The 4826-nt window shown below is 36.1% G+C and overlaps 1 protein-coding gene across 4 annotated transcripts; it reads left to right on the forward strand.

Moving 5' to 3' along the window:
- Positions 1–290: 290 nt before the first annotated feature.
- LOC116350502 (phospholipid scramblase 1-like) lies at positions 291–2759 on the forward strand. Of its 4 annotated transcripts, none has more exons than XM_031782295.1 (8): positions 291–439; positions 647–713; positions 1311–1377; positions 1452–1603; positions 1694–1996; positions 2064–2154; positions 2417–2562; positions 2624–2759. In XM_031782295.1, the coding sequence occupies exons 2-8, from the start codon at positions 666–668 to the stop codon at positions 2645–2647; spliced, it is 831 nt and encodes a 276-aa protein (XP_031638155.1). In that variant the 5' UTR covers positions 291–439; positions 647–665; the 3' UTR covers positions 2648–2759. The 4 variants fall into 4 exon arrangements, with proteins under 4 accessions (XP_031638155.1, XP_031638156.1, XP_031638158.1 ...); XM_031782296.1 differs by having other exon boundaries at positions 652–713; XM_031782297.1 differs by having other exon boundaries at positions 292–439; positions 2064–2139; positions 2480–2562.
- The last annotated feature ends 2067 nt before the right edge of the window (positions 2760–4826 follow it).

The raw sequence follows: 4826 nt of genomic DNA on the forward strand, positions 1-4826 counted from the left end.
ATTCCGCGAATTATTATATTGAATTTTTCAGAGTTTATTTTCGGATCAAAAAAATCGATTTAGTATTAGTGCCTTTGTCGGTGTCAATGCGAAATGTTCGTCGTGAATCCGACTTGTGCGTTCGAACCGCAAGAATTCTACGCACAAATTACTCATAGAGGACCGCAGCTGCGTATTAGTGCCGGAAACCCCTTACGTATTGAAAAGTTACACGCTGATTAATAAAAGCATGTCGACTAATATCAATACTAAGGCCGAATTCTGAAAACGAACTCAACGGGCGGCGGAGCCCTCACAAGGTCGTCGATGATGTAATTTCGAGCATTCCTTGTCACTAACAAAGTGAAATCAATTTTATGTGAGATATTGAATGAACAGCATTATTATTCTGAAAGTGAAATCCGTTGGAATTTTATTCCGTATACCACAATTTTGGACGGTTTTTATCATTTTTTTGTTTCAGTTTTACATTTAAATTAAACTTAAAGAGTACAAGCAACTTTTAAAACACAATACAAGTCATATTTAGTGCGAGATAGACTCACACACATTCGGTGGCATTTTTGTAAACAGTTCCGATTGAGCAAAAACTTAATTCGTCTTGAATAATTTAATAAATAGTTAAACTGTTCAATATTTTTTCTAGTGTAGATTCTCAAAATTCAATGGCAGAGCAAGTAACATTTTCAAAAGGTGTTCCATCATCTGATAATGTGAGTGAAATTTATTTTTACATTCCAATAGAACGTAAGCGGTAACCGCTTGGTCTCTTCCGCCTCTAATTTGATTTTGAGCAACGCGTCTATCAAGCGTCGCTTAAAGCCATGCATGTGTTAGTGTGATTGACTTTTGGCCATAGTTGTTCAATAAATAATACAAACGCATTAATTGTAAGTGTTGACCATTCCATTCTCCTCTCTCTTCAGTGCGTGATTTCTGGAAAATACTGGTTACGATTATATCGAAATCTCATGGCCATTGTTAGGATTTTTAATGAGATAAAGCAAAACTTGAGGAAAGAGCTTCCTATGAACCCGGTTTCGTTTTATCGCTTTGATCGCTGTCGAAAATAAAGTGATGTTATTTTTTATAGCACTCAATTCAAATGAAACTTGCGGTGCTGTTTTCCGTAATCCTTTCTACTGTATCACCAATCGCTGGTGTCAAATGTGAATATTGAATAACAGCCATTTCTTTTCTTCCTTTAACCGACTGAACATATGGTTTGTTTGATAGACGTCATTCACTCACAAAATCGAATAGTTCTATATTTATCAACAGTATTTAAATGACATGATTTGTTTCCTTAGGACGGATCTGTTCGCGTAGCAGAACCACAACCAATAAGAACTCAGCCAAACCCGGTTGGCAATTACGGTAAATCCTCATAATTTTTACAAAAGAGTGTTTGAAATGACAATAATTTTGATGAATTCATTTTCTGTTCGCAGATGCATCGTCTCCATCAGCACCACTTGTCAACAATTCACATGGGTTGGGTAGTTTGGGATATTTACTGGAAGCCAACCAACTAGTGGTTCGGGAACAAGCCAATTTTCAAATCGGCAATAGCTTTCACATAAAGAATAGCCGCGGTGAATCTGTGAGTGATTAATCTATTAACCCTTAAATCTGCCCAAACCGTATTTTATTTAGTTAAAATTCGTTTATTTCTCCCACGATTTTAAACCAGATTTACTATGCCAGGGAGGAGGATGACTGTTGTGCACAGTGTTGTGTGGAAGCGTCGAAACGGCCATTTGAAATGCAAATATTTGACCACAATCAGCAAGAAGTGATTCATGTTTCTCGTCCATATAGCTGTGGGTATTCTTCTGAATCGGTTGATGTAATGTCACCGAGTGGCCAAGTCTATGGACGCATTGTGCAACAATTTACATTCGTCTATCCACATTTTAAAGTAAAAGACCATCTAAATCAGACAGTGCTGTACATCGAAGGTCCAGGCATCACAATAGGAAATGCTTCTTTCAAGGTATCAATCATAATAATCCATATTCATGAAAGAATCAATGATGCCAAAATCGATCAAATAATTACAGGTATATGCGATGAACGGCACTCAAGTTGGTAAAATCTCAAAGAGGTGGTCTGGATTGGCCCAAGAATTTTTTACAGGTATTTGCAATGAACGCAATCAAGCATACAATGATTTTTAGATAGGATAGATGCGAAAGATCTCCGCAAGATCCAGATCCAAGCGTGCGTACGCTGCCGCATGATGCATACATATATAATACGCACGCAAATTCGTTATTCTTATTTCCCCTTCTTTGATTCGCATGCCATAGCATTACGGAGTAAGGAATGTATGTATCATGCGGCTACGTACGCACGCTTGGATCCGGATCTTGCGGAGATCTTACGGATCTATTCTATCCAAAAATCATTGTATGCAATCAAGTCATTAAAATATCAAATACAAATGGTCTGGACTATCCCGCCCTTTTTTTTACAGATGCTGACCATTTTGGTATCAGTTTCCCCGTTGATTTGGACGTTCGAATGAAGGCCACATTGCTCGGAGCTGTGCTACTCATTGTACTAATTTTCCAAAATCTATTTTTTTTCTCGGTTGATTTTATTTTTTTATATTTTTCAGAACTCGATGTACTACGACCGTTGACACTACTTTTTCGCTGAAATACCTAAATAATAAATACACTGTTGGTCTCTTTGAATATTTTATTGTTGGATAAAAATAGAAAAAGATAAGCTCATAAACAGTGACACTCTTACACAGCGAGTTTTTTTTTACAATTTAAAACCATTTGGTGACTTTATATTTGACAGGTAGTCTGAGAATTTAAAACATTGTTTTGAAGAACGAATTAAGATCAGATTCGAAAAAGCACGTAGGCTAGGATGAAGACCGCTCAGTCTGGTCTTATGTCGTTTTTTTCACCCGTACTTTAAGAACTTATACTGCATGGAATCTTATGGTAAAAATGGTATATAACTCTTAGTAACTGATGATATGAGGTGATGAGGTATGAAATATATGAATTCGAATTGGGCGGATGAATAATACAAAGGTTCCCCTCGAAATAAATACAACCGTAGTAGTTTTGAAAGTGATAACAAGTAGTGAGTCAAATATTTATTATGTTGGTAAACGTGAACGGTTATGTGCTGTGCTAGTTTTTGTGAACAAAAAGTTGTTGTGTAACAAAATCTCAATTTTTCAATTTTTTTCATATACGTAGGCGACTATTTAAGTTCCTTCAATATGTATGTTTTAGTATTGCCCGATGCAAACCATTGTCATATTCGTGAAGTTGGACATTTTTCATGACCATTTGACTTAACAGGACGAATTTTAGTTTTGTGGTATGGCTACGACAGCAGCTTAAACATGACACTCCAAAAAGTGCACTTTTTTGAATATGCACCTAATTTCAAGTACGAAAAATATATTGTATCCAACTGATTTTGGTCTCTGGTGGACACTGGACAGAGGGGTCCCGAATAATTCGTACACGGAGTATTGTGCATCAATTCGATCTTTTGGGTGGTCAAATAGTCGACTGTTTGATGGGCTTCTTTTTGCCATGTTTTGGGATTATAAGTTTCAGAGTTTTGGTCTCCATATTCCCGTGATGACTTTTGACAATCAAATGGTTGTGTACTATTCAGCATTGAAGGACCTTTCATCCTCTTAAGGCATGACACATAACACTGTAAAATAATGAGGTCCGATTTTCCCTATCACTTCACAAACGAACAACTTTTGTTCGATTGTGTTCATGTTTGAAGACTCAGAGAGTCAACCAAGTTTTTGTTTCAGGTCCAAACTACTGGAATCATGTCTTGGCTTCTATTGCGATCGTATAGACGTGTTTTTATTATCCTATGTCAAATTGGTTATGATTTTTTGGATGTGATTAAAATCAATCGATTTTTGAGCAACTGTGGGTTGACACGTAAAGATTTATTTTTTTCATGTTGTAATTCATAGAAGAACCAAATGATTGGAGTCTCTGTGATCCTTGGGCATACCACAATTTAACTGTAAACGAAACTTCGATCCTAACTCAATCGGCACCAGAGTTTTTCTCGATGACATCAATTTTCGAAGGACCATCGCGCAATTGATCACTGTAGCGAGCACCATGACGATGGGATTCAGTGAACCAGTTGTATACAGTGGTAAGGCATGGTACTTCCTTCCCATACCCCGACTTGAGTCGGAAGTAATACTGTTGAGCAGGCAGCTCTTTTTGAAAACTTATGAGAAATAATCTTTTTTGTAAATTTCATTTTTTTGCGAAGTTGACCTTTTCCAACTGACACCGTGGCCATACCACAAAACTAAAATTCGTCCTGTTAAGTCAAATGGTCATGAAAAATGTCCAACTTTACGAATATGACAATGGTTTGCATCGGGCAATACTAAAACATACATATTGAAGAAACTTAAATAGTCGCCCTCGTACAAAGAAAAGTTGTACTTAATTTTGAGCTTTTTAAACTTTGTTAGTTAAAACAAATTTTGAAAAGATAATTTTCCGCTTTTTCCATTATATATCAAGCTCATAAAGTTAGTATATACAGTATTCATAATCTAAAAATCATGAAAATAAAAACGAAAAATCAAAAGTAGCTCCTCTAATTCATGTACTAACCTTTTTGAAAACTTCATGACTGCAATGACTTCCATCGATCCCTTCGAGATGAACGCTCTTTAGGATAGGTAGTCAATTTCCGGTCGATGTCAATTTTCGAAAAATCGTATATACTACTAAAATGTACTAATTGTGTACAATTATGTACAACAATTTTTATGATTATGTACCAACAAAAAT

The sequence above is a fragment of the Contarinia nasturtii genome, unplaced genomic scaffold (assembly GCF_009176525.2).
Source record: "Contarinia nasturtii isolate CC-2019 unplaced genomic scaffold, AAFC_CNas_1.1 Cnas_scaffold_4200, whole genome shotgun sequence".
In the NCBI taxonomy this organism is placed as follows: domain Eukaryota; kingdom Metazoa; phylum Arthropoda; class Insecta; order Diptera; family Cecidomyiidae; genus Contarinia; species Contarinia nasturtii.

Coding starts and splice junctions, on each gene's coding strand:
- LOC116350502 (XM_031782295.1), top strand. CDS start 666: ATGGCAGAGCAAGTAACATTTTCAAAAGGTGTTCCATCATCTGATAAT. Junction 1,604..1,693: donor AGAATAGCCGCGGTGAATCT/GTGAGTGATTAA, acceptor ATTTTAAACCAG/ATTTACTATGCCAGGGAGGA. Junction 1,997..2,063: donor TAGGAAATGCTTCTTTCAAG/GTATCAATCATA, acceptor AAATAATTACAG/GTATATGCGATGAACGGCAC.